General features: G+C 40.9%; 2 protein-coding genes across 2 annotated transcripts; one reads left to right on the forward strand and one right to left on the reverse strand.

The window, feature by feature from the left end:
* The first annotated feature begins 7,524 nt into the window (after positions 1-7,524).
* Positions 7,525-17,393, forward strand: pcgf6 (polycomb group ring finger 6). Its single transcript, XM_005949454.2, has 10 exons — positions 7,525-8,022; positions 8,284-8,383; positions 8,643-8,739; positions 12,185-12,240; positions 12,335-12,394; positions 12,967-13,084; positions 13,799-13,826; positions 14,244-14,342; positions 16,305-16,391; positions 16,510-17,393. The coding sequence occupies exons 1-10, from the start codon at positions 7,948-7,950 to the stop codon at positions 16,558-16,560; spliced, it is 771 nt and encodes a 256-aa protein (XP_005949516.1). The 5' UTR covers positions 7,525-7,947; the 3' UTR covers positions 16,561-17,393.
* Positions 17,394-18,614: 1,221 nt separating this feature from the next.
* On the reverse strand, positions 18,615-24,448 carry inaa (internexin neuronal intermediate filament protein, alpha a). Its single transcript, XM_005949455.3, has 5 exons — positions 23,461-24,448; positions 22,346-22,576; positions 21,514-22,041; positions 19,638-19,762; positions 18,615-19,238 (listed from the first exon to the last, which is right to left on the reverse strand). The coding sequence occupies exons 1-5, from the start codon at positions 23,752-23,754 to the stop codon at positions 19,064-19,066; spliced, it is 1,353 nt and encodes a 450-aa protein (XP_005949517.1). The 5' UTR covers positions 23,755-24,448; the 3' UTR covers positions 18,615-19,063.
* Between the last annotated feature and the right edge of the window lie 3,289 nt (positions 24,449-27,737).

The following is a 27,737-nucleotide window of genomic DNA, read 5'->3' on the forward strand; positions in this document are numbered from 1 at the left end:
GGAAATACCTCCAACACACAAACATTTGACAACCCAGCATGCAATTAATTTGCACAAATGTAATGTCTTTGATATGCTGCTCAGAGATGGTCGTGACTCTCAAATCGGAGCCAGTGATAACTCTTCCTCTATGCTGTTGCATGCTGGGGCGGCAGGTTGGGTGTTGCAGATGCCAACGGAGCACGCTCAGTGAGAGACTGAGATTACACAAATGCACCACAGAACGACACAGGAAGTCATCCATGCCTGTACAACTCCTCCATCTAATGCACAGTACACAGAGCAATAGTTACTTTTGCACATGCTCTACAGTGAAATTAAGAAATAATAAAGTTTGACAGGTTAGAGTAAAATGTCAGTCATATATATCTCATCTCTGTAATATTCTGGATATTTATAATTGAGCTATTTATATATATCACAGCTATTTCTTATATATTGTAAACTTTATAATATATTTTATTATTTAATTTAGTTCAGTCGGTTACTGTTCTAATTGTCTTGGATTAATAAAGATTCCGATTCTCTCCCCTGTGGAACAGAAACTAAATTAGAGTTCCTAGGCTCATTTAAACCTAGGTGGCATTGTTGCAAGGTAGCCAGAATTCTGTCACTAGTGGGGCATTGTTTTGTAAGCTTTCTGTTTACTCAGATCAGAGACTGCCAACTTCCCCCTCACGCCACATCAATCATTAACCCCAGTTTTACAGCAGGACCCAAGTTTTCCCAGCACAGCACTGCCTCCGTTGGTTTGTGTTGTTCCCGCGGTGCATCCTGGTACCAGGCAGTCGCCACTTACACACAGGCTCATGCACCGAGGCATGTATGTGATGTAAAAGAGGACATGATTCATCCGACCAGGATACCTTCTTCTATTGCTCTGTGGTCCAGTTCTGATGGTCAAGTGCCCATTGTTGGTGCTCATAGTGGTGGATAGGGGTCAGCATGGGTAGCCTGACTGGTCTGCAGCTATGCAGCCCAGTACACAGCAAACTGTGATGTTCTGTGTATTCTGAAACCTTTCTACCAGAACCAGCATTAATGTTTTCTGTAATTTGAGCTACAGTAGTTCATCTGTTGGATTGGACCTCACAGCCAAGCCTTCACTCCCCATACTGACAACTGCAGACCAGGAACACCCCACAAGAACTGGAGATTTGGAGATGCCCAAAGCTGACCCAGCCATCCAGCCATCACATTTTGGACCTTGTGCTTTTTACTGACTCTAGCACAGCAACTTTGAGGAAAAAATGGCCACTTGCTCTCTAATATATCCCACTCAGGTTCCATGATCACTGTGCATCTTGGTTGTGTTATTGTTTCCCATCTTTTAAGCTCCTGTTTTCTCTGGTTTTAATCATGTAACACATGTAATGCAGAAATAATGGGTCCAGCTCTACAGCAGCATTTACGTTTATTATTATACTGAAGTTGTGTTTTTGTTGCTTTTGTGTTGATCTGTATATGTAACAGCATGCAGAGGTCACAGGTCACCGAGAGCAGAGCACGGTGCCGGCTGCTGATATCTTCACTGTGGGGCACCTCCGTCTTCCACGAGGTGAAAAGATAAAGCGGAGGTGGTGAAGGGCACTGTTTAACAAATCCCTGAGCCTCAAGGCACTGGAGAAGTCCGGCAAGACCACACAGGCTTTTCTCTTAAATATCTGCACGGTCATAATACAGAGCATACATGTTAAAACAATAGAAACAGTACTTAAAACTTTCAGTGCTGTGTACATATGTATTTCTCTGAATCAGTGCTTTTAAATGCTGGAGAGTAAGCACCTTTACATCAATGGTGGTGGGAGGGAGGAGGCTGAGCAGCAGGTCTCTTTCATACCAAGATCGTGGGAGGTTATCAATTTCAATAGACACAGTCTGACGAGAGAAAAACAAAAGATTTCATAAAATTATCAAAACATCCATCATCAGCCATAAAAAACAAACCTTAAGATTTTTTTTCTTTTTTGTGGGAGTCCAAATGTTTCATTACCTGTCTGTAAGCTGGAAACAGTGGTTCCCACAGAATGGGACGTCTGTGCAGTGGGCGGTAACTACAGCTGCCTGGTGGTGCTCGATGGGGACGTTCGGATCTTTTATCCTTGGGGCCCTCTCTGACCTCCCTGATGCCTACTTGAGCTACGAAGAAGACTTTGGTGCTGCTCTTCATTTCCCTCAAAGCCACGGCAGCTTCATCGGCACTGCGGTAATGCACCATCCCGTATCTGTGATTGTTTTTCACAATCGTCTGAAGTACGAGAGGAAAATCGTGAAGCAAATGAAAGTGAATTTTGCATTTCTAAAGCACGTTTGTAAGACAGTTACCTGAACAGAGATGACACATCCAAAAGATGAGAACATGCTGAGCAGACCCTTGGCAGTAACAGTTTGGTCAGAATTCAGATAGACTTTCATTTTCTGTCAGAGTAAAGCACAGAGTCAGACAGCAAAGCACAGAGCTGACGTCCTGTTATGATCCTCAGAAAGCAGAAGGGAAACGTACGTCGGTCCACTCAACATTTCTCCCGTCTGAAGGAACCGTCTGTTTGGAAGCCTCACTGGGTGCATAGCAGTTTTCATATCTGATGGCGTCCACTGCAATTATGCATCAAAACTTAACTGTAATGTCAGAATACAGCTTTTGAGTGCAGATTTGGTCACATGTCAACTGAAGAAAAACAAAAACAAATTTGTAAAATAAGCAGAGTTGTAACCAAGTGTAGGCCTGTGACAGAAATCCTAAAAGTAAGACACCGTTACAGCTTTGAAAATAAATTTGATTCAAACCAGTTTGTTTCCTAGCAACATGATGCAAATCTGCACCTTACAGCAGAACTAACTTAATTTTGGCATTCAGACCCCATTCATATTTTAAATAATATTTCATGTTGTGAAATAGAAAACATGGACTCACACGTCCAGGGCGAGTGATGAGTTTTGTTCAACTATTTAACAGCAATTCTGGACTCAAGTGACGCGTGAATGTAAAAATGCCTTACTGCTACTTAAAGTCATGACATGAAAAGAAAAGTGGTTTTCACATATTTGACTGTAGACATACAAAGTACAGCTGGGAATGCCTTTTGTTTGTTGTTGTTGTTTGCAGAAAGGTGGCTGTCAGAACAGTATGATTTGTGTCCTTGGAAAACTGAATTCTGCAACTTCTTTTTCCAACGTTTTAATTTGCAGCTATGCACCGAGGCTGTTGTCACTTTAAATTCTCTTTTTGCTGGTTTTTATTGTTGTTTTCATATCTAAATACCAGGAGAAAGATCGTATCTGTGTTCTCATTAGGATTGGGATTTTTGTAGGCTTAGCCTATGGCCTATAAGTTTACTTTGTTAAATGCTGGTTATGACACAGTGTGTTTCACTTCTCTTATGGAGAAGTGTGAAAGTAATGTCATGAGTACTGTAATGAATTACTTTCTCCTTGGAGTTGGTACTTAACATACTGCGTTACTTTTTAGTAACAACAACAACACTGATAAGAGCAGAAACAGCTCCAGTGTGCACAGACAACATCCACAGCAAGCAATTAATTTGCATGAATGCCTGATATACTGCTTAGTGACGACGGTGACTCTGAGAGTGGAGCCAATGAGAACCCGGGGAACTGATAAGGAATCAGGATGGCTGAATTCTTATCAGTTCCCATCTCTGCTGAAATACACTTCCTATAGGTAAACAACGACTTAACTGAAAACACTTCCTGTTTTGAGAGATCATTGAGCTCAGCCGTTAAAAAATAGAAAAATATGTTTTTACTGTTGGTATTTCACAAAATGACAGAAAAAAACTTTCTTGTGAATTAGCTGACGAGCTCTGTTTGTTGTTTTGTTTTTTAAAAAATTACAGGATAAAGTCCAAATAAGCTGAGAGTACTTTCTGTAAGTCTACAGATTTATTTCTGATCGTGGGATGTTTACTTTCCGGTTCATGTTCCTCAGAGAGGTGCTACATTAACACAAGGCCCCCTAACACTGATGTAAGGTCTGTTCTAAATGCTGCTTTGGTTTATCTATAACAACATGTCTTAACTGTGATGGTCATATCAGTGCAACGTGTAACTCCATTAGGACTGCTTATCTCTATGTTACCATGGAAACAAAGGTGACTTAACGCAGGAGGCTGTGTGTAGCAGATGAGAGAGCGGAAAACTGTGGTGATATGAAGCAAATCACAGAGATGAGGGGCAAGGTTATGAATACACTTAAACGTGAGAACTAATATTTTAAAGTTTATCCTGGCTTCTATGGGCAACCAGTGAAGCTGTTGAAGAAGTGGGGTGATATAGTCCCTAAATCAGGGGTGTCGAACTCCAGGCCTTGAGGGCCGGTGTCCTGCAGGTTTTAGATCTCACCCTGGGTCAACACACCTGAATCACATGATTAGTTCATTACCAGGCCTCTGGAGAACATCAAGACATGTTGAGGAGGTAATTTAGCCATTTAAATCAGCGGTGTTGGATCAAGGACACATCTAAAACCTCCAGGACACCGGCCCTTGAGGCCTGGAGTTCGACACCTGTGCTCTAAAGGGAGTACGAGTTATGACCAGAGCTGCAGAATTCTGAAGAAGTTGAAGTTTATGGAGGGACTTCCTGGGGAGACCAAATAGGAGGGAGTTGCAATAATCGATTTGGGAAGTAATAAGACTATGGACAAGGATGGCAACAGCCCAGGGAGTAAGGAAGGGATGAAGTCGGTTAATGTTACGTAAGTGAAAGTATGCAGACTGGGTTATGTAATTAATGTGAGGCTGAAATGAGAGAGTACTGTCAAGTATGACACCCAAACTCTTTACCTGTGGGGATGGAAGGATGGGGAAATTTTCAATATTAATGGGGAAACTGTGAGATTTGGTTAAGGTAGAGGCTGTGCCAACGACACACGCCAACTGTTAAGTTTGAGAAAATTGGAGGAGAACCAAGATCTGATCTCCATAAGACACTTCAAGAGGGAGGTAGGTGGAAGGGATGAATTAAGTTTGGAGGAAATATAGAGCTGGGTGTCGTCAGCATAACAATGAAAATTTATATTATATTTTTGGAATATTTGGCCAAGAGGGAGCATGTAGATAATGAATAAAAGAGGCCCTAATACTGAACCCTGGGGCACACCAGCAGAAACAGGATAGAGACTTGATGAGTAGGAATTAAATTGGATAAACTGAGTGTGGTCTGAGAGATATGAGGTGAACCAGGCAAGGGAGGTGTGACTAATGCCAATGGATGCTAATCTGTTCAGGAGGATATTATTAGAAACTGTGTCAAATGCCGCACTAAGATTAAGAAGGATGAGAATGGTTAAAAGACCAGAATCAGCTGCCATCAGAAGGTCATTCGTAATCTTTAACAAAGCAGTTTCTGTACTATGAATGGGGCGGAAACCAGACTGAAATTGGTAGAGATTATGGTCATTGAGGTATGAGTGAAGCTGGGAGGCAACAACTTTCTCAAGGATTTTCAAAATAAAGGGGAGGTTTGATATAGGGTGGAGGTTATCAGAATTATTGGGATCTGCAGCAGGCTTTTTGAGAATTGGAGTGACAGGAGCAGTTTTCAGGGAGAGAGGAATAATTCCAGTGTTAAGGGAAGAGTGGATAATACTAGTTATGAGAGGAGCCAGTGAGGGAAGACAAGCTTTAACTAACACAGTGGGAAGAGGGTCAAGCTGACAAGTGGATGATTTAGATTTTTGAATAAGATTTGATACATCAGCTATGGAGGGAAGAGTAAAAATGAAAATGACTGGGAGGAAGACAGTGAGGGAAACAGAAAGTCTACTTCACAGTTTATGAGTGAAAAACTATATAAGAGAGTTGCGAAAGTCAGCAGAGTCCATATGAGAGGGGAATGAGTCCGGAGGTTTTGTAATTTTACTAAACAATGAAAAGGGAGACCTGGAGTTACCTTTACTAGAGCTGATTAACCCAGAATAGTATGCAGATTTGGCTGAAGCAATGCAGATATGATCGTTATACATTTCTTTGTGTATGGTAAGTCCAGTTTTCTTGAACAGATGTTCCATTTGGCGTCCTTTAGCTTTGCGATGGCGCAGGTTAAGAGTAAATCATGGTGCTGAAAGGGGGAAAATGAGACAGTTTGGTGTTTAAGTGGAGCAAATATGTTAAGAAGGTTGTGGAGGTTGACATTATAGTGAGAAACAAGTTCATCTGGGGATGAGGTGCTGTGAACAAATGGAAAATCATAAATGGCAGATGAAAGATCAGCAGGGTTAATATTATTAATTTTCCTAAATGTGATGTCACGGGGAGTACAGGTTTTTGAGGCTGTTGTATTTACAGTAAAAGAAATAAACTTATGATCAGATTGGGGAAACAAATGGGCTTTACAGCGAGTGGAGGTAACGCCAGAGTAGCAGACCAAATCCAAGATATGACCTTTAGAATTAGTAGGAAATTTCATGTATTGTAGAAGCCCAAAACTTTCCAGACAAGAAGTAAAATCTCTGGAAAGAGGGATTTTATCATTGTCCATATGGATATTGAAGTCACCAACAATTATCAAATTTGGGGAAACTACCGAGAAATGAGTGAGAAGAGCAGCAAAGTCATTTAAAAAATCCTTATTTGGCTTAGGTGGCCGGTACACAGTACATATAATAGTGGGAGTAGATCCAAGTAGCGACGTTATCAAATGAGTGGAAGGGTGACAGGGAGAACTTTCCAGTGCTTGTGGTGAATTATCGCGAGGCCGCTCGGAGTTGCGAGGTTGACAGATGTAAACAAACTCAGATGGAGTAGAGCCATTAAGTGAAACAAAATCAATAGGCTGTTGCCACGTTTCAGTCAAGCAACAGCCTATAGTTAACTTTCTATCTATGATCTCTGGTCACTACATTGTCTGGACTTTATTTCGTGTGGATGGAGCTCTAGTAATTAGTTTAGCCGTTCAGCTCCTTTACTAGCTATTCATTGAAGACTGTCTCAGAAGCACCCTCTGCTGTTCGCCTATTGAATTACAGCCAATTTCTGTGCAGGAGGATTAACAGGAATTTCACTGATTCGTTACAAAGTGTCTATTTCCATGAGCCATAAGTATCTCATACAGCGCAGTCAACCCTTCGCTACAACACTTTCAGAGTCATTCACGGCACATGTCAACCTGCCTGCCGAGTCAGAGTCTGTGAAGGTTCAGTTGCTTTCTAACAACAGCAGCTACTTAAACACATAAAGACAGGCATACAATTGTTTGTTGAAAGTTTCTTTAAAGAACACTTGGGAGCCACTATATATTCAATCCATCCATCCATCCATCCATTCGCGTCCGCTTATCCTGTTCAGGGTCGCGGGGGACGGAGGAGCCTATCCCAGCTGTCATAGGGCGAGAGGCAGGGTACACCCTGGACAGGTCGCCAGTCTGTCGCAGGGCCAACACACAGAGACAGACAACCAATATATTCAATACAGTATATTAATTATATATTAGTGATAAAGAAAAGAGTAGGTTTTATGTATAATTTATGCTCAAGTCTAGGGTCAGATGACATTTATTTTGAAGTACCCAGACCGGAAGTTGTAATATAGTCGCCATTCGCCGAACACGAGCGAGGGAAATTGAGTTGTTTATACGAGCATGAAGAAAGCAACAAAGTGCATTAAGTTAGGACGTGATATCGTTTTATGTTAAATGTAACTTTTAGGCATTAGTACGTCTGAAGGATGTTTTTTACTTAGTCATTTTCAGTAACGTTAGCTGCTAGACGGTTGCCGCTTTCACGTGCGTTTTTTTTCTGGTGTTGCATGTAATAAGCCAGCTAACGTTAGCCGCCTAGCCAAGCGTGGCTAACTTAAAAACAAGTTTAGCCAGCCTTAAAGAAAACGTCGCTCGTTAGTGCAAAGTTGAAATTTAGCCAGAGGAAGCTGTTTAAGTTTCCATTTTGGCCGTAACTAAAAGAGACGAGTGAAGGGTTTTGAAGCGGGAATGTCATCGCCTCCGTTAGGTCGCAGGAGTCATGAAGGGTCAGCGAACGCATCAGACAGCGACTCCGAGGACGAGGTGCGTTTACAGGTGTTTTCCCTCACCTGTGTTTTTTTTCCTGCTGTTTATTCATAATGGAGGCGGCTTTTCATGCTGTTCTGACAGTTATATCTACTCTTCAAGAGCTGTCCTGCCCACTGAACTTAGCAGAACAATGGACTACACGGAATGTACACGTTAATATAAATAGTAGCTGACGCAAAGTAATTATAAGGTTATAGTGATTTTTTTTTTTTAAATCATGTAATCATTTACGTTGGTTTGTTTATATTTCCACAGCCCACGCTCCCCCTTAATCAGTTCTATCCATACATCCGCTGTGCCCTTTGCTGTGGGTTCCTCATAGATGCCACCACCATCACAGAGTGTCTGCACACATGTGAGTTACATCTTTATCTGCTGCGTTTAATGATTTAATGTGGTGGGAATAATGGTGGTATCAGCATTTATGCAGTGCTGTGCAAAACTCTTGTAACTGCCACAAATACATGAAATATGTATATGAAGCAGTGTCTGTTTGCATAGTTTGCATTGTAAATGATTTATTTAAATGATACTTAAAAATGTTTGTGGGCATGTGAGAAATGGGTATTTGATGTCTGAAAAGTATTTTTTGTGCTTTTTCTTTCCTCCCCAAGTTTGCAAAAGCTGCATTGTGAAGCACTTCTTCTACAGCAACAAGTGTCCCACATGCAGCATTGTTGTCCATCAGACACAACCTCTTTACAACATCAGGTGAGTCTGACTATTTTGGTCATATAGGAATCATCTAAGCAACTTTCAGGTGCTTTTTTCAAAAGGGGTCAGCACAGCGAGTAGCTCTTCATGTTGTGATTTGGCAGATTTTTATGCCAGATCAGTACTATCAGTAGACAGTTTTGGTTCAGATGGTTGTACAGAGTACGGAGCAGGTGAGGAGAGAGGTACAGCAGGGAGTTCTTACAGCCTGTCATGGTTTGGTGCTGCATTTCAGCCAATCATGTTGATTTGTCTTGTATCGTATGAGGCTGATCTGCCATGCAGTTCCATCTGTAAAGTGCTTTATATGCTGAATAACCATTATGTGCACGATTTCATATTTTCATAGCAGAATATGATGAAATAAGGGTGGCTCAAGACTTTGGGACAGGACTGAAATCAGGGGAGTGGAGAAGAAATGAGTGCTTTAGAGTCTATCACAGTGACCCCAGCAGCCTGAGCCTAGAGACGTGTAACTAATGTCTCTTTTCCATTAGTGTCAACTTGACTCAGTTTTGGTTGTTTTCCATTAAAATTGAGTACCTCCTAAATGTGCATGGGGTTGTTATAGCAAAGCGGCTAAAAGTCCCATTACGTCATTTGTACATAACACAAACACAACACAACAATGGAGGACATCGAGGTGATGGAATACCTGCTGCTCTGTCTATGACTTTTATCAGACTCTGGGTGCACAGTGTTGGCTTTTGTGTAGCCGGGTTTCAAAAATGTCTCCAAAAATGGAGTCGCTCTCATGACTTGAATGATGCCACTGGCTACCCAGTCAGTCTTTTGATGTCACATTTCAGAACATTCAAATCACGTGGAACCCTGGCTGAGTAGGCACTAAAAAGGTACCTGATACTAGGGCTGGGCCATATCATACCGTTGGCGGTAATACCGGTATAATGTTGGGCAACGATAAAAAAAAAAAAGAAATATCGCGATAGAAAATGGGTAAAACGCGCATGCGCAGTGCCTTTGTTTTCATACGCACATGGTGGAAAAAGCATGGCGGCGACAGAGAATGAGGGCGAAAGCGTATCGTTGAATGAAACGAATGAACCAGAACTGGTTTGTAAAAATGCTGCAACTTCAGTGTGGAACTGGTTTAGCTTTCGTCCGTCAGATACACAACAAAGCACTAGGGCTGGGCCATATTATACCGTTCACGGTAATACCGGTATAATGTTAGGCAACGATAGGAAAATGAAATATCGCGATAGAATATGAGTAAAACGCGCATGCGCAGTGCCTTTGTTTTCATACGCACATGGCCGATTGTTGAGTGAAACAGATGAACCAGAATTGGTTTGTAAAAATGGTGCAACTTCAGTGATGTGGAACTGGTTTGGTGTTTGTCCGTCAGATACACAAAAGCACATTTTTTTGCAGAACATGCAAGCGGCCGTCGGACTAAGATGCTCTTAAATCTGGGAGTAATCTGGGTCCTAAACTCCGTATGCTTCAGGTCAAACAACACTGCAGCATCACTAAGAGTTAAAAACTGTCTAAATTCTTTCATCTTTAATAAAACGATCAGCATTGCTGCTTTACCAGGTGTAACTATGAAGTTTAACTTCCAGGCATCCATGAAAACAAAAGTTATTACATTTAACGGAGTTAGAAGTTAGCAGGAAGCTAGCGGAAGTTAGCTCGCTAGTTTCGCTAGTTACCTAAGCATGATATAGCATGTTCTGACTGAGAGATTTCTGAAAAAAATCAAACGTACAGCTCTGCTATCACTTCCAACATAAATGAAGACAGGAAACTAAACAGCAGTGACGTTTGTAGGGTTACTGAAGTTGGGCTAGCTGGTATATAATGATGTGCTACGTGATCGCTAGCGACACAGCTATGTTAGCATAACATAAACAGTGAAGCTGGAGGACGAACACTAACACTTTTCCACTTATAAAAGTTAACGTGAAGGTTCCTCATGGTTAGAGACAAATGCAATCGCATGGCAGGATGCTGTAAACGGACCAAACTTCAGTCAGGAGAACAACTGAGATAATCCATCCACAATACGAGGTTAGTCATTAATATACTGCAACAACATGGGAATAGAGCAGCTGCCAGAGAATTCAACATTAATGAATCAATGGTACAGAAGTGGAGGAAGCAAGAAGAATGAGTTTAATAAAGTTTGATTTATCTGACTGCTTTGTTTCGCTTAATGTGCCTTATAATCCCGTGCACCTTATGGTCCGAAAAATACGTACTGCACACTGCAGTTTAATGTTGCAAAGCACCTCTTTTTAACTTCAGTGGATATTATACATGGTTATGCTCAGGATATGTCAGCCCATTTCTACTGGAAATGCCTTTTGGTTAAACTTTCAGCAAGGAATTTGCATTTGCACTGTTACATTTTTATAAAGCTTTAATGTACATAAAAACCAGCTTCTTGTTTAAGTGAAAATAAATGGAAGGTTGTCTTTTTGCGCTAGTAATGTTGTGGAGTTGTATTTTGTCACGCATCAATTATATCGTCAGTTATATCGTTATCACAAATTTTGAAATATATATCGTGATAAATATTTTTGGCCATATCGCCCTGCTCTACAAAGCACTATTTTTGGTAGAGCATGCTAGCGGGCCGTCGTTATTACCGTGTTGGTTTTTTTTTGCAAAATACGGCACACTTAAAATCAATCCTTTGATTTTTCTGAAAATCGACAGTGCCCCTTATAATCCCGTGTGCCTTATGTATGAACTCTGGTTGTGTTTACTGACCTCGAAACGATTTTATGTACACGGCGCTCGAAAATCTGTCAAATGTTTTAGTACGACTTTGCTGAGCTACGACGCCGCACCGCTTGATGGATTGTCGGAGCGTTACGGCTATCGTAGGCGGAGCCTCGCAGAGTGATACGTACTGTGCTTCAACATAGTGTTACCGTATTGTGTGTGTATAAGCTCTTTAAGTTTTGTGGATATTATACATGGTTATGCTGAGGATATGTCGACCAATTTCCACTGGTTTTGGTTAAACTGTCTGCAAGAATTTTGCACTGTTACATTTTTATATAACTTTAATGCACATAAAAAAACAGCTGCTTGTTTAAGTGAAAATACATAGATGAGTTGTTTTTTATTTTTTTGCACTAATAAAGTTGTGGAGTTGTAAAGTATTTTGTCTAGTGTCAATTATATCATCAGTTATATCGTTATCGCAAATTTTCAAATGTATATCGTGATAAATATTTTTGGTCATCTCGCCCTGCTCTACCTGATACCAGGTGCTACCACCTAATGAAAAACCCTAAAACCGATTCAAGCTGAGTAGGTACTAGTGAAAAAATGCTGTAAGGGATGCTCGCCTTTTTCCAGGGACTACTTGAACACGCATTGACCTCCCCAATGGAAACTTTAGCCATGTTTAATACGAGTATGCATTGAGATATGAGATTCACAGGTTTGTCTCGTTTCCCTGCAGGCCTGACAGACAACTTCAGGATATAGTTTATAAAATGGTTCCCTTCTTGGAAGAGCGTGAGTATGCAGGCATATGAAGCATAACTGATGTGCTGCATTTTCCAGTCCACATTTTAATGTGATCTCTCTCTTTCTCCCCCCAAAAATGCAGTTGAAAGAGAACAAATGTGCAGCTTTTACAAAGAGAGAGGACTGGATGTACCAAAACCAGGTAACACGTTTCAGCTGTTGAAGTGTAGTAAGGCCAGTACATTGTAATATACAGTATGTAAGTACCAGCTAAAGTAATAACTGACCACATGACCTTTGACAGTTTAGTGTTTAACGAGGAGCTGCTGTGCTCTTCTTCTTTTCTCTCTTATAATTTGACAGCACTGGGTTGTCATGTTAAACACAGACACATTTCCAAGAGAAGCCCGAAGCCTCAGCGCTCCCCCCTCTCGCTCATTTTCAAGCATTTTTCTCTTCTGCTGCTGATGCCTTATGATTGAAATGCAAAATCCAAATTTGATGTATCGCTGTAATTCCTGTTGCTGTGGATGTTTGCTCTGTCAGCTCTCATATCCTGATTTGAATTCGTTAAAGGGCTACTTTAAGATAGACGGAGTGCTAAGGGTTGACATTTTTAGAGCTGTGCTATAATTGTGCAGCCTGTGTTACTCCTTAAACGTAGTAATGTCAGACTAGAAACGAGTAAAAATGCTTTTTAGATTTACAGATCAAGAACTGTAAGTGTAAAGATGGAGCACAGCAGTGCTGAGGGTTCTCCTTCCTCTCTTGCAGTGATCGTCTCCCCTCCATGTCCTGCTGTTATAAAGAGGCAGAAGAAGGACAACGTTCCTCAGTCTGTGTTTACCGTTCCTCCAGAGCTGGATGTGTCTCTGCTCCTGGAATTTGTTGGGTAAACATTTGTACTGTATGATTGTTTGTATTTGTTAATCATTAGTGAGAATAACACTGTTCCCAATCAATTTACTTGTGGTCAGTCTTTCTAGCTCTTGTTTTGAGAGTTCAGTCACTGCTTTGTGGTTCCTGATTAGAGCAGTTACTGCTGTCAGCAGGATGGTGGACGATCTTTTTATGCTTTTATGAGAGACTCGTAAAAGGATGGGTGCCTTTAGTTTTTGGCTCCACATCTCAAGGCTTTCTTTAGACACTCTGTCCAAATCCTTTTTGGGGGGCAGATTTATAGATTGCTCCCTGATTGAATTGAAAAAGGCTGTACTGGTGGGAAAAAACAAAAAATAAATGAAATACTATTTTTAGAAAAATCCAAACCAATTGGAGGTGGTTTGAACTGTGCTTCAGTCATATTTGGACAGTGCTTCAGCCCTGCTGCTTAAATCTGGTGTCGGCGTCAGTTGCAGCCAGGTCAAGCAGAACGCGATTTTAATGTTTTTGTTTTATAGATAAGTTGACATCCAGATACTCAAATCTGACCTACATTAAAGATCTGATTTGAAAAACGATTGAGATGATTGAAGTTAAACATGGGTTTTTCAGGTTTATTGTGCAGTTACATAGAAATACCAGCAGGTGGTTCCACTGTCTCAAACTGACAGCTTCTTTACAGCCAAAAACTTGAACATCTCTTGAATCTCTTCTTTGTTTTCAGGGCTGAAGAGGGCATCTGCAACTACAAGGTAAAGTCTTTAATATGAAGGCTTTTAGATGATTATAACACTTATGTGCCGTTGATTTCAGGACCTGTTAAAGGCTAGTTGTGTCTCATGTTTCCCTTTGTGGTTCTCATATATCTATAGGCTGCAAAGTTTAAATGGTTCAATCTTTTCCCGTGTTTTAGGACTCATTTCTGGCAGCTGCAGCGCGTTCCTCACTAACTTCAAGCCTGCTTACTGTAACATTAGTTTGGGGTTTTATGTGGGTGGGAGGGGGCAATGACATGGCTAGGCTACAAGAAACAGTGAGCAAAAAGTACCTCACTTACAGTTTCAGTGTAACGTTTAACAACAAGAAATCGGTGTCAGAGTTTGAGAGGGTGAAAATGTTGTCTTGGTTTTATAAATGTGTCTTATACAGTTTCTGTTTTTTCCGTTTAGCCGTTGGAGAGGCGGTACCTCCGCGTGTCAGGTGAGGCCACCGTTCGCCACGTGGAGCTCTTCATCAGGAGGAAGATGGAGCTGAGCCCATCTTGCCAGGTGAATCTGCCAGGCTTACAGCTCGGTGCAAGACTGCACACTTACAGACTTGGAAGCAGGACAGTAATAGAATTTAGCGCTACACTAAAGAGAACAACAAGTGTGTGGATATTATTCTAAAGTAGGAACAATCTATGAGCCCACAGGGCTGTCAAAGGGCGTGCAGACATGAAATGCATGATCCAATAAAGAAATGTATTCTCATTCATTTTGCACACGTCAGGGCAGCATACACCTGTGGAGGATGATGCACATTGAATCGGTTTGTTTTGCATGGAAACCTGCACTCCAGGAATGTTACAGCATTAAGGCTTTTTAACGCTCTGATTTGTTCCTGCGGTTTATTTGAATGATATTTGGTTGACATAAACTCACCGGACCCTTTATTAGCTGCAGTGGGGCAAGAGATGCATTTCTGCATATCTTGATAGTAAGTAGGGATGTCGAGGGTGACTCATTTGTTACACATTTGTTTGTTATACATGAGTATAACATGTATAATGTTATACTCATACTTTGTGGATTAAACAAGAGAGAAGACCAGTCGAGTAGTTTAAAATACAGAAACTCATTGGAGAACATTGAAAACTGAGCACAGGTAAACAATGTCCAAGCAAGAGAGAGAGGAGGAGTGTCTGGTGGCGCTGTAGGGTCCTTGTTGTAACCCGGTAACTACCATCACACATTGTCTGTCTGAGCTCTGCTAAAAGCCGTATGATGAGAATTATTGAGTGTTTATCAGGATTGTCTGGAGGATGTTTCCCATTTCTTCTATGAGGCTTCTTCAGTTTCACTGGCTGATGAGAACTTCCTAACAGTTCATCTTGATGGGAGACAAGTGGAAAAGATATCCAGACATCAAAATATAAGAGGAATGAGGAGTGCACGTGTACACGTCAGGGAATACAAGCTGAACATTGACGACTCAGCAGCTCAGGTCAAAACTCAGCAGGCTGCCGGCTTCTAAAGGACAACAGAGAGTCCTTAAATACAACTGTAATCTGATTAGAGTCTAGTTATTAGAACAGTGATACCATATTTCTGTCTCAGAGTAGTGAACCTGCAGTAGGAGATGGCTTGTGCTGCAAATATATAAACTTAATATCAGAATTGTCCTCATTTCCAGTAGAGAAACATTAAGTGTGATCAGAGTTTTAAGGTATTTGTGCGTTTTGTATTTCGTAACACAGGGGAGAGGATTAGCAGCTTACACTGATTTCCTGGTCTCAGTGTGACACTAAGGTTTCCTGTCTGGGCAAACCTACAGGTCACTTTTTAATGAAGGAGATGTTCCAACAATCTGAGGTTCAACCTTAGCTTTTACATCTTGTTGCGCTTTAATTTATAACTGCCAGGTGTCTACGTCCTGCTTCCAAAGTTTACACACTGAGAAATGTCAAGGCGATGTCGCTATTAGAATCATTTCTTTGAAGTATGTTTATGTCTTTGAGGGGGGGAAAAACTCATGAATTTGATGCAAAGTTTTCTTTATTTTGCGTTTACTGAGAAGTGTCCAAATTATACTTGTGGTAAGATAACTGGTAGGATGTTTGACCTGTCTTCTGCGCAGGATTTGTGGATTTGTATTAAAATGCTTGCTTTGCTAGCACAGCTGGGACTTATATACAGGCTTTGTATTGTGAGTAGGTTTGAGGTCCCAACTTCAGCCTTCTCAAGGCTTCCTGAACTTCTTTTTAGATCTAAACCACTGAAGCTGTTTTCGCCATCGTGTTTAACAGTTGGTACAGATTTCTTGAAATTAAAGACTTTACCTTTCCTCCTGATAAATATGGCCACACTCCTCCTGAAGGTCTTTTTCTTTGTCAGGATCTGTTACAAACTGCGAATCCAGAATTTTGTACCTCAGCTTGGGGGTCTGGATTGAATGCCTTGATTTTTACCCAATGTTCTCGCTTGGAATCACTGTGATGGTCTGTAATGCTGTCTGTGTGTGTCCGGCAGGTAGATGTGGTTTGTGGAGATCACCTCCTAGATCACTACCAGTCACTCAAAGAAGTACAGAACTTTGTGGGCGAAGATGCACTACAGGTTAGAACCAGAAAAGCACGTAGTAGGACTAACCTGTAATAACATTGGAAGTTTTACAGAAGGCTGGGGGTTATCATCCTGTGAGTAATCACTTTGCTTTTGTTTGTCTTTCCTCCAGGACGGTTTGTTGGTGCTACACTTTGGCTTGGTGCTGCCCTCCCAGTCTTAAATATGAGGCGTGGATTTAGCCATGATCTGAACTGCTGAACTGACATTTTGGTCTTTGTTTCTCTTTATAAGACTCGTGTCTTCATAAAGGTCTTGGATTTTAGACTAATGAATTGTTGCTAGCTGATTACAAAACATATAAAATTCAAACCTGAACATAGCCACATTTGGCACCTGGCAAACTTTAATGTATTACTTCTTCATTGAGCAGACTGGAAAATGAACTGTTTTGATTGAATTTTTAACAAACAAGATGATTATCTTTAGTTCATAGTTACCACAAATCTGCTGGACACAGATGACATCCATCTGAACTACTTGGTACCCACGTGTATAACATGAATTTGACCTGATAAATGAAGATGACACATTTCTGTTCCTGCTAGGCTGTTGTTTGAAGATTTGTTTAAAACTGTTTGCTACTGTTTCTGTAGCGGAAACTGGACTGAACCACTGTGACTGGGGGGAAACTCGTAAAGCTGCTATAGCATTATAGGCAGCATCTGTCTAGTTTACCCAACTTTTTGCAACCCAGGGATTGTCTTTAATGATTTATGTTGAGTACAAAGCTGTGATTTAAAGGGCTGCAAGAAAAGGACTGCCACTACCAAAGATTTATGTATGTTAACGCTTGCTTCTTAGAGCTTGATAGTTTTTTAAGAGCTGTTGACTTCCTTCTGCTGTTAATAGAAAAAACTGATCAGCTCAAAAATACTTTGAGTACAAAAACAGTTATTTAAAGGGAGTTTGTATAAAGTCTTTGATATGGTTTGGTAAAAAAAATGTTTGTACTTGCTTTTGTCAGGTTGAATTAATAAAAGCACAACTGAGAAATATTTCCTGATTCATCCTTGGTCTCTGTTTTTAGAGATTTAGAAAGATCTGAATGGATGGACTAAAGCATTTTAAATTGTTCAGATTTTATAATTTAGCGTATTAAGTAGTTTCCTATGAAAAATCCAGAAGCATTTGTCTCCTTCTGGGCTCAAATCTGTGAAATTGCTTGTCGTTAGGCAAACGTGTAAAGCGTTACACTATGGATCCACTTGTCCATAAACAGTACACCTAACCTACATGGTTCCTATGGGGGAAATGACACTAGTGTCAATGTTCCACCAGTGACGCACATGCTGCCACTACATACTGTGCAATAAAAGCCTGTAGATCAGGGACGTCAAACTCATTTTGCATTTAAAGTTGACCGTTCCAGTTCAAGTCAGTCACATATAAAGTGGCAAATCACAACTGTCGTCTCAAAGTCAAACTCTCCTCTTTGTCAGTGTAAAGAGGTTTAACTGCTCATTTAGTCTCGGAAATGTTTTAACCTCCTAAGACCCGAACTCTTCCACAGCATGCATTTTTAATTTCTCTTTGATATTTGGGCTGATTGGGTCCTGATGAATGCAAAAACAAAGAATTAGCAGATTTTTTTTTTTTTTTTTTGCCTAATTTTTGTTTCTAACAAAAATAAGAGCCACATATGAGGATATTTGTTTAAAATTTTGATAGAACAGTAGCAGTATAATGTCCTTGTAAGTGGATATCAGGCCCTTGTACAGCAAAATTGAGTATTTTGGTCTAAAGTAACCAAAAATGTGATGTCAACATATGTGGACGCCAGGTCCTAGGAGGTTAATATAAGAAAAGGGACAATTTTAACCATGCGTCTGTGTTTCTACACGTTTAAAAAAACAAACAAAGCAGCAATAGTAAATGAAAGAAATATGCCAGCACGACTTTTTGGGCTTTCATTGTAAGAAATAAATGTGTAAAATTGTAGAAAAGGTTCTGGTTGCCCAGATTACCTTGTAAAATCATTCACAAATATTTTTTCTGTGGTAGGTAGTGAAAAAAACATGAACTTTCCATCATTTGATTTTCTATTAACTATTTTTCCAAAGCCATGCAGTGAGCCAGATTGGAGTCTTTTCCAAGCAAAGCCAAGCCTTATGATCACCACCCCTGCATTAGATTATAGAAAGCATGTGGCGACAGTTATTTGCTTAACACATGATTAGGAGCTTGTTGATAATTGTTAGAAACTCACGAAAGAAGTTGGAGAAGCTAGATTTATTGTTCCATTCATTAAAGTATAACATCTGTCTGCCACCTCGAGTCATCATAAGAAACCACAGTTCCAGTCATGTAATTTTATTTGCTTATCATTTTAGTGATATCCAAGTGGAACTGACAACCTTAATTTGTGGGTAAATAGAAGCCATGCCTTAAAGTCTAAGCAATGTCTGTTTCCTCATTTCATACAGGTTTGAGTGCATGAAACTGCTGCAGCAAAATGAAAGATTCCCCATTAACATTTAGTACTAAGGTTAATGTTTGGAGTGTCATGTTAGCTCTCTTCGGTTGTTAATGGAGATATTTAAAACTACAACAAAAATGTCAAATACAGGATGCTGACTATGACTCAAAACACTGACTTTAGAGACTACTTCCAAAACATCTGTTTCAGACTTAACAACTATGATGTCAGATTTCCCCGTATATCTTCAGTTGTTGGAGTTGATGTCCGCCTCGTCTTTATCCTCGCTGACGTCTTTGAAGCTTTCCTTCGCGCCTCCTTCTTTCTCCCTCCTGGAGGAGCTGGTTGAGGCTCGAGGTTGGTAGGTGTAGTTGAAGGACATCCCTGAGTTAAAGTGGGTCTCCTCCCCTTCCAGCAGTTTCCTTATAGGATCATAGGAAACAAATGTCAAGCTGCACACAAATAGAGTACATCAAGAGATAGCCAGTTTGATTTTCAGAGGAACTTCAATAAAAGGTTAACACACTGACATTTACTTTTCTGCAACTGGTATGAGGGTAAATTAAAGCCTCCCTACTGTATGGACGTGCCAATTAATTGTTAGGAACGATATTTATGTATTCGTAGTTATAGTTTCAATGAGACTGAGGGAGTACATGTAACTTGAAGAGGGTTTATTTGAACTTTATTTTGGGAAAACCTCATCAGACAGTGCTATTCTGCGTGGTCTTTGAACTAAAGCAATACCTTTAATCAATACATATGTTATTTGCTCTTTAAGCTAAAAGATAGGGTTGCATTTTCTTGAATCCACTTAGCACCTATAAGCAGCGATCTCGATGTCCAGGGCCATCTTGACATTGAGCAGGTCTTGATACTCTCTCAGATGATGAGCCATCTCGCTCTTCAGGTTCCTCAACTCAGTATCCAATTGGCTAATAGTGTCCTGTTACAATGGAAATGAGACAATAGATGTAGAATATCAGCACTGTCAAATGAATGACACCAAAACAGAGTTGTTTTTTTTAAATCAGTAGCCGTACTTTTTCTGTTTTCTGAGTCATTTTCTGTGATATTTCTTTTTCCTGTAGTTTCCTGTAATAAAGACGCCTCTAAAGTTTATTAAGGGATTTCCTTTTTGTCTCAACAACCTTTGGACTAAGCTTTACTGCCCGTAAAAAGCCAGTGAAAGCCAGATGGCCTTCCGGTATCCGACTGAGCAGGTCAGATGTTAAGCTAATAGACATTCAGACTTAATTCACTAGAACTGCTACAGCCACAGAGGCTGATTAGACTGCCGACCACACACCAAAGCTCAACTCTGTGCCACAGCTTACACATGTTTTAAATATTCATTTCCCCAAAAAACAGAGCCAGAACTTTTTACAGATAGTCAAGTGTCCCCCTATTTTAGCCTCAATACATAATTTTGTGAATTTGTTTTTAAATTTTTTGTTGTTAGAGGAAAAAATGTTGCTAATTCTGAAGCTAAAGCTAGCAAGTAGCTTGCATAGCCTAGCACATGAAAAAAAAAAACCCAACTAGCATGGACCTTTCCAAATGTAATAAATGCTTTTATTAGCATCTCTAAAGCTCACTGAATAATATGTCTTTTCTCTGATTCATAAGGAGGCTCTCAGAGTCCCCCTGTTTCTTTATGATCTAATTTATGCTAAACTAAGCTAACAATCTCACCGCCATAGCATCATTTTTAATGGTACAAACATGAAAGTGGTAGTTTTCTTCTTCATTGAACTATATTGTAGTGAATATTGCATCTTCTCAAATAAAGATGAGTGGTCAATTTCCAGTGGTCAGTGGTGGGTTTGGTAGTGGCAGACACAAAAATAAAACCCAAGCCCCCAAATTTCAGTTGGAGAAAGAGATAATCAGATGTGCATGTCATGTTCAGGTATGCCTGAAAATATTTAATAAAGCGAACACCACTAAGATGCTGAGGGCTGTTAATTTGCAATAGTTACATGAAGTGTAAGGAAGTTATGGGTTTAAACAACCAAGGCTAAGCCTATCTTTAGCTAAAACTTTGAGTGTGGCTGTAAATTTTTTCCATTATGTTTACAGTTGAGTTGTTCAGATTGGGTTTTAGTTGAGATACATAAAAAATAAGAAATGGGTTCTAATTAACAGGCACACCATCGATCGGTTCTAATTATTGAATGAATGTCACGTTAAACCCTGAGAGTATTTAAAAAACAGCTTTCAGAGAGTCTTTGATCACAATTATTCTGTAGGATTATCTGTATGCTGGATTCCTTCTACTAAATCCTTGACACCATGGGGACACCGGGGTGTGTGCTGTTAGCCAAAAGCTTTACTCAAGCTGTGACATAATTGATGATTAACTTGACCTTGATATCTGCAGACTTTCAATCCTATTATTCTACAGGTTTACAGATAATTATGACCTCCTTCCAGGATTTCTCCCAAACGATTTAAAAAAAAAGTTGTCTCAACTTTGGCTTTTTACAGTTTCAGTTCTTACTCAGATTTGATCGAATAATCCTTCATCCAGCGAGCGTATATGAGTAGCACAGTATTTCTGCCTCTTATTGTTGCTGTTTATGTCTCACAAAAACTGCATGGAATTTGTGGTTCTAGTTCTGCTTTAACTGTAGGTTTATGCATGAATCATAACATAATGTACAAAAGACTGCTTTAAAGGTACTGTTTGCTTGCCTGCATTGCTGTGACTTCAGCATTGTGTGTATCCTCCATCTCTGAGATCTGCCTCTCCAGAGACTCGTTGGCACCCCTTAGGGTCTCTATCTCAATGGTCTTGGACTGGAGCTGCCTCCTGAACTCACTGATCTCCTCCCTGCTGGCCCTCATGGCCTCGTTGCTCCTCGTGGCCTGCTCACTGAGGCTCGCAAACTTGCTCTTGTACCACTCCTCAGCCGACTGCAAGTTCTTGGAGGCAATGGACTCGTACTGGTTGCGGATCTCCTTCAGCGCTGAGGTGAGGTCTGGTTTGGCGAGCTCAACCTCCACAGAGACCTGCTGCGCCTCCATCATGCTGCTCAGCTCCTCAATATCTTCCTCATGGACTTTCTTGAGGAAGGCGATTTCGTCCATCAGGGACTCCACCCTGCGCTCCAGGTCCAGGCGGACAGCGGCGGCATCGTCCACGTCTTTTCTGAAGGACCTCAGGGTCTGTTCAGCTTCTTCCCTCGCTCTCACCTCCTCATCATACTTTGCACTTAGCTTCTAAAATGAGACAAAACAGCAGGGTTAAGAAGTGAGAAAGTGCTAGAAGTTTGATTCTAATGTGGACTCTAGCTCTGAAACAAGCTGCCCCCTTCATGCCTGAAAGAATGAAGCTAAAAACTGCAGTTCCTCTTATTTCCCCCCTTTGTAACAACTCTACTGGAGATGATCTCTTTAATACCATCCATTTAAATGTTTGTGTCCATTTTTAAGTACAGTCTATGTTTTTGTTTGTTTTAACTCAAATTCGAACAGAGGAGAAACTTCTTCCTTTTGCCTCTTCAAACCTGCCCTTTTCTCTCACCTGCAGCTCGTCCTCCATGTTGTTCCTCTCGATCAGCACTCGGTTCTTTTCCCTGTTCAGCTCCTCCAGCTGCGAGCGCAGGTCCCTCATCTCCTGCTGGTAGAGATGAGCGACGCGGGGCCGCTCGCTCTGCTTCTGCCGCAGGGTCACCAGCTCCGTCTCCAACACTTTATTCTGCTGCTCCAGGTGTCTGACTTTATCGATGAACATGGCAAAGCGGTCATTGAGACCCTGTGCAACAGAATAAACACTTTTTTACTACCAAAAAATATTTGGCATATTCAATACATGACAGGCAGCAAACCGGAAGCTGCCTGTCATGTGGTGGCTGTAGCTCAGGAGGTAGAGCAGGTCATCTGCTGATCGGTGGTTCGATTCCTGGCTCCCCCCGTCTGCATGCCCAATATCCTTGGGCAAGATACTAACCCAAGTTACTCTCCAATGCATAGTTCGGAGTGTGAATGTTAGTTAGAAATCACTTAAAAGAATAGAAGAAAGTGCTTGCGTGAATGTGGCATGTTGTATAAAGCGCTTAGTGCTCTGGGAGAGTAGAAGCGCTATATAAGAATCAGTCCACTTTGTTACTTTGTTTCTGTCCTCTAACTTCAGTATGTAGCCCACTCAATAATGTTAAATTATTTTTTTGATAATAAATGAATAATTATACCATAAACATGCACTGTAAAAAATGTCAGAAGCTTTTTTTTTGTTGACTGTCACATCTATTTTGTTAATAACACATTTAAACAACAGAAGCTGACCCAAAGTCCTCTAGAAACAGGCGCATTTATCTATTTATTTATTTATTTATTTACTGGCCAACAAAGTTGCCTCTCGTGTTAGCAGTTGTTGTATCCATGTCCAGAATGTGTCTGCTGCCCTTCAGAATTAATCTGTCACTTTCCTTTGGGCTCTATTTTGGTCTTCATCTAACTCGGAGGGAAGTATCTGCTTCTTTGTCATTAAGTCTTGCAACTTTGTCTGAACTAGACAGGTAAGTAAACAGTAAGGTGCAACGGTCCACGGTGAGCTCGTCGTCAGGGGTGGCCCCTTTACACTGCTGCGCATTCTTTCCTGCAACTCCTCTTCGTTTCTCGGGCTGTGATCACACCTACCTGCAGCTGCTCCTTCTCGTTGGTTCTGATCACTTTGAACTCATTGCTGACCACGGAGGTCTGGGACAAGTCCAGGGAGGCGGTAGGCACCGTAGAGAAAGAGGTGGAGGTCCGTCCTCCCCGTCTGTACAGGGTCACAGAGGACGCGCTGTTGCGCGACGCTGCCATGGATCGAAGGCTCGGGGAGCCCCGCGGAGACCCACCGCTCATGCGAGAGGAAGAGACGGGGAATCTCGGAGAATCCCCGAAAATCTTCCGATAGGAGGACGACGTGTAGCGGTCTCCGTAGCTCATCTTTGCTGTGACTCAGAGATAACACCGTGACGCGTAAAGAGATTTTCAGGAGCTTATAAAACTGCGGGTGGAGCGAACCATTTACGCACAGCGGGAATGGTAATAATTGCCCAGCGGAACGAACACGCTGAACGAAGTTTAGCCATTCAAGAAAAAAAAAATCAAGCTGATAACTTTTTCCCATATTTCAACTTCGTCTGTGTTTTATTTTGTGTGCACTGAGAAAACAAAACATGAAGGAACAGATGGAATTAGCCACGAAGACACTTCACCTCTCCTTATCTGTGCGTGTGTGTGTGCGCGCGCGCGTGTTTGTGCGTGTGTGTGTCTTGTTTGATGGACTTGTTATTAGCGCAGATCAAGCTCTGTGGTTGAGGGGAGAAAGAAGAAAAGTTTGTAGTATGAGCCAAGCAAAAGTCGCTTAAATTCAGAGACGTGAAAAAAAATTGTCTGACAGAAAGAGACGAACATGAGTCTTCTTGTCTTCCTCGGGCCCAAATCAAATGATGGTGTTGTGCCAAAAACGGATTGCTTGTATTTAAACTGCTATAAATAACTTGTTGGTGTATAATATGTGAAACATATGTCAAATGTATCATGAATGATATCACATCATCTTGAGCAACAAACAACATTCCTGTAACAAGGTAGAAGCCGCAATCAGTTTTTGGCGGTGAGTTTTATATATCTTTTATGTATGCAGTTAAAAAAAAATATTGTTGACTTTAAAAATGTCTCTTTTAAGAGTAGGGGAGACCGGGGATAGTTGTAACATTTTTGACATTTCTGTCTGTAAATTGGAGCTCTTTTAAGGTAGTGGATTAAAAATGTAATGCAAAGTATTTACATGTCTCTGCTATTAAATAGTGCAGCTATTTTCTCTGCAGCACAATTACCCATTGCATGGTATGACCTCAAACACAAAGAGTGAAATGTTACAATTAACCCCATAGTCTGGGTTAGTTGTAACATATCCTGGGGTGAAATGTAACACAATGAAATAAGGGTACTAACAAAATATTAACATGTAATCTTTGTTTATTCAACACATGAATGCACTCAGAGCCATTTATGTAGCTATTTGTGTGTGTGTGACAGAATGCAGAAATCTAGCTTTTGAACATATTCCAACCCCCCAAAAAAGACAAATTATAAAATTTTCTGCAACTGAATATTTCATTAATTTTGGTTGGTCTTCCTTGAGTTTGGCCTCATTGGCTCAGTGGGCATTATAACCTACAACTCTTGCACCAATTTTTAACATAACAATGAAGCTGAAAAAATGTAGTTGTTCACCAGCATCGCAATTCCATTACTTTTTATCATGGCTTACCTTGGTGTGGTTTGCAAAGTGCCTCAGAAAGATGAGGAAATCTGTTTCTTGCACCCATCCTGATTTATTTCCACTACCAGTACTTCCTACTGGTCCATCTCTGACACAGAGGTCTGCATAATGTATGTGTGGGAACACAAACAGTGGAGGAATTGTGTTGCCAATGGCAATGGAAAATCACCCTGCTGCTCACAGACCTGTACGCCAAGCTAACTGGTAACATTAAATATTAACTGGCAATATTATGTTTCATATTAAAGTTTTTGAATTCATACAAACCCTCCCTTTATTATGCAGACTCAGCATAAAGCATCACAATTTCACGAGTGGAGAACAGATTTGTACTCCGTCACATGAACGTAGTGGCACCATCGTGTTCAGCCACGTTTAGAGTGACAGAGTACGAATCCTGTAAAATGCCACCATTCAATATACTCTGTATAGAATTTGCACTGGAATTTTGTAAGTGTGCTTCTGAAGATGCAAGGTATCCATGAAAATAATAATAATAATAATAATAATGAGTATCTGCGAAAAATAACTTTTGTTTTTCCAGCAAACTTCATTATCTGTTCTCTCCCCCCCCCCCCCTCTCTCCTCATTACTCAACTAGAAACTACAAAAAGACAAAAATATCATCTCATAAAAATTACTATAGTATCAAGTTGGGAGTCCATGACTGATTACAGTACAGCACACGGCTTAATTATGTAAAATCATCATAAATGAATGTGGGAATTTTCATAATTTTCTGTGATTTTGACTAGATCTCCACTCTTTTCTCTCCCTCTGTCCTCCTCTCTCAGACTTTATGCCATCATCCAAAAATTAAATAACAGTGAATAAAAGTCATAAACTGATCCTTATCAATCTATAACAACATTCAAACTGAATACAGTTTGAATGTTTGGACATAGACAGGTAACTTCATTTTGACTGGATGTGGAACTGCTAAACAAACACTGACGCCCAATTCGATCAGAATAGGAACAAAAAAATTTAACAAACTAAAATAATAAAGTTCATCAGCTCCTTGGCTGGCAACTCAAGATATGAGTAAACAAGCGCTTGGGTGACAGTGGGAAGGAAAAACTCCCTTTTAGCAGAAGGAAACCGCCAGCAGGTTTGGCTGCGCCATATGCCTTGACCGGTTGGGATGAGGGGAGGAAGACAGGACAAAGACATGCTGTGGAAAAGAGCCATAAATTAAAAATAACCAATAAATGAATGGAGAGTGGTGTATAAACACAGTGAGTGTAAACGGTGATGATGATTTAATGACGCCTTTTCCTATCAAGTGAGGAAGAAAGCTTCCAGATGCAGTCCGTGGCTGTGAGCGCAGCTAACTCACAGCTTCTGCCCTGACTCTGTTCTCAGTCTGTGGACAGTTAGTGAAGTGGATGGCTGTATCTGCGCGTGTCTTTGCAGCAGCGTCTTGTTTATTTTCAGCCAAATGAAAATCAAAGCATGACGTTTCCACATTCTCGGGGCGCATTTTACGCACGTGGCGCAGCAGCCGCAACTTCATTGAGAAGGATATATTTAGATCACCTAACACGAGATTAATCCCACAGTGTTCACGTGCAGTGATTTGTTACTCACGGACAGCTTTTACGCGCAGATCTCAAGTCTAAAACAACATCTGGAACAAAGCCGCGTCTCCATGACGAGTCCAGCTCTGTCACCGCTGTGGGCACGTTTATTTTCAGCTGAATCCAAAGAGCATTTCCTTCGGACGATCAAACATCCTTCTGTCTGAGTTTAAAGGTCTGCCGCTTCAGATCAGAGCGTCTCAGAGGCAAAAAGGCGCACAATGAGGGCTTGATGTGACGAACGCGTGTTACATCATTAAGGTAAACAACGCGATATGACAACAGCGATGAAAACAAATATTACTGGACCATAAATGGATCGATACACTAACTCTAGCCGTTGCTGCTCCATTGTGGTGGTTCAGCTCTTACATCTTTTCATTCGTCGCCTGTAGCTCACCGAACCGGCGTGTGTCTGCAAACACATGAACATCAGTGCCGTAAAAGAGACTTCCTCTAAATGAATTCACACGCAAACTGAAGTTATGTCACATTAATACAATCACTGTGACTGAACGCCAACATTTCCCAGGAGTATTTGCGGTTGTGCACGCCCCCACCGCCTGAGGGCGCAGCAGGACACGAATCAGAAAGTGGTAACCCAAAAAAGTCCAAACAAATATTTATCGTGGATCTCCACGTAAACGCCAAATTTAAATCGTCTGGATAAATCCTGCTACATATCAGCTTACCTAAACTAACTCTTTCATCCGTCTCACTTCCAGCACATCACATCAACACAGTTTCTTGTTGTGAGTCTCTCGCAAGTTTTCTTATTTTCGTGCACGGAGACTGCAACCAGTGCGCAAATGCTCAGCTGGTGTCCTTTAATGTTTCATAGCTTACTGACAACACAGGGAGGGCTGATGTGGTTAATGTCAGGGCCTTTTTTGAGTTATGTTGCTGCCAACAAAATCAAGGTGGGCTATTCCTCATTAAACTGTAAAATGTCTCATTATGCATATCACGGGGAACTTGGTGTCTGCTTGTAAATGTTGTTATTTTTGTAATCCTTACGAAGATCCTATCTCTAAGGATGTTTTTACTTTGTCCACTCA

Source organism: Haplochromis burtoni, unplaced genomic scaffold (genome assembly GCF_018398535.1).
Source record: "Haplochromis burtoni strain Fernald_Lab_line unplaced genomic scaffold, NCSU_Asbu1 Contig_656, whole genome shotgun sequence".
Taxonomy (NCBI): domain Eukaryota; kingdom Metazoa; phylum Chordata; class Actinopteri; order Cichliformes; family Cichlidae; genus Haplochromis; species Haplochromis burtoni.

What these genes read in the sequence shown, in the direction of transcription:
- pcgf6 (XM_005949454.2), top strand. Translation starts at nt 7,948, where the DNA reads ATGTCATCGCCTCCGTTAGGTCGCAGGAGTCATGAAGGGTCAGCGAAC. An exon ending in CACAGAGTGTCTGCACACAT is followed by an intron (nt 8,384 to 8,642) that starts GTGAGTTACATC and finishes TTCCTCCCCAAG; the next exon opens with TTTGCAAAAGCTGCATTGTG. An exon ending in AGGGCATCTGCAACTACAAG is followed by an intron (nt 13,827 to 14,243) that starts GTAAAGTCTTTA and finishes TTTTCCGTTTAG; the next exon opens with CCGTTGGAGAGGCGGTACCT.
- inaa (XM_005949455.3), bottom strand. Translation starts at nt 23,754, where the DNA reads ATGAGCTACGGAGACCGCTACACGTCGTCCTCCTATCGGAAGATTTTC. An exon ending in ACGAGAAGGAGCAGCTGCAG is followed by an intron (nt 22,577 to 23,460) that starts GTAGGTGTGATC and finishes TCTGTTGCACAG; the next exon opens with GGTCTCAATGACCGCTTTGC. An exon ending in CTGAAGTCACAGCAATGCAG is followed by an intron (nt 19,763 to 21,513) that starts GCAAGCAAACAG and finishes CCATTGTAACAG; the next exon opens with GACACTATTAGCCAATTGGA.